This window comes from Onychostruthus taczanowskii, unplaced genomic scaffold (assembly GCF_017590055.1).
Source record: "Onychostruthus taczanowskii isolate IOZ18803 unplaced genomic scaffold, ASM1759005v1 scaffold311, whole genome shotgun sequence".
NCBI lineage: Eukaryota > Metazoa > Chordata > Aves > Passeriformes > Passeridae > Onychostruthus > Onychostruthus taczanowskii.
The window spans coordinates 1,425-2,550 of record NW_024500473.1 but is presented as its reverse complement, the minus strand read 5'-3'; the positions used below and the strand labels follow the sequence as shown (position 1 = coordinate 2,550).

At 70.0% G+C, this 1,126-nt stretch overlaps 1 protein-coding gene across 1 annotated transcript in view; it reads right to left on the bottom strand.

The window, feature by feature from the left end:
• Positions 1 to 1,126, bottom strand: part of RACK1 (receptor for activated C kinase 1) — a gene marked incomplete at its 5' end in the record, with an annotated part of 5,630 nt that overhangs the window by 3,547 nt on the left and 957 nt on the right. Inside the window, one exon of the mRNA XM_041409894.1 lies at positions 626 to 849. Within this exon, the coding sequence (XP_041265828.1) occupies positions 626 to 849 (224 nt within the window). The remainder of the gene's footprint in view (positions 1 to 625; positions 850 to 1,126) is intronic.

The following is a 1,126-nucleotide window of genomic DNA, read 5'->3' as shown; positions in this document are numbered from 1 at the left end:
GGGGTCGCTCTGGGGACGGGACACGGGGTCAGGGGGGGCATGGGGGTCACGGGGGGTCACAGGGGTCACGGGGGCTCATGGGGGTCACTCAGGGGTCAGGGGTCACTCAGGGGTCACCCCGGGGTCACCCCATCAACCCTGACCTCAGCCAGGTGGGGGAGGGGCCGCCAGGTCCTTCTGGGGTGGCTCCAGAGGGTCCCCAAATCCCCCTGTCCCCAGGCAGTGTCCCCTCCCCAGGTGGGTGCCCCAGGTGGGTGTCCCCAGGTGGGTGTCCCCAGGTGGGTGCCCCAGGTGGGTGTCCCCTCCCCAGGTGGTGTCCCCTCTCCAGGCGGGTGCCCCAGGTGGTGTCCCAGCCCAGGTGGGTGTCCCCTCCCCAGGCCAGGTGGGTGTCCCCAGGTGGGTGTCCCCTCTCCAGGTGGTGTCCCCTCTCCAGGTGGGTGCCCCAGGTGGTGTCCCAGCCCAGGTGGGTGTCCCCTCTCCAGGTGGGCGCCCCAGGTGGGTGCCCCAGGTGGGTGTCCCAGCCCAGGTGGGTGTCCCCAGGTGGGTGTCCCCAGGTGGGTGTCCCCAGGTGGTGTCCCCAGGTGGTGTCCCAGCCCAGGTGGGTGTCCCCAGGTGGTGTCCCAGCCCAGGTGGGTGTCCCCAGGTGGGTGTCCTCAGCCCAGGTGTCCCCAGGTGGGTGTCCTCAGCCCAGGTGTCCCCAGGTGGGTGCCCCAGCCCAGGTGGGTGTCCCAGCCTCACCTGCCCGTCGGCTGACCAGGCCAGGGACGTGCACTGGGGCGGCTCCGCTTTGCTGCTGGTGCTGATCACCTCCTGCTTCAGCTCGTCCACGATGATCTTCCCTTCCAGGTCCTGCGGGATCGGGGGCTCAGGAACCGCCCGGATCCCACCTGGATCCTGCCTGGATCCCGCCTGGATCCTGCCCAGATCCCACCTGGATCCTGCCCAGATCCCGCCTGGATCCTGCCCAGATCCCACCTGGATCCCACCTGGATCCTGCCCAGATCCCGCCTGGATCCTGCCCAGATCCCACCTGGATCCCACCTGGATCCTGCCCAGATCCCGCCTGGATCCTGCCCAGATCCCACCTGGATCCGGCCTGGATCCTGCCCAGATCCCACCTGGATCC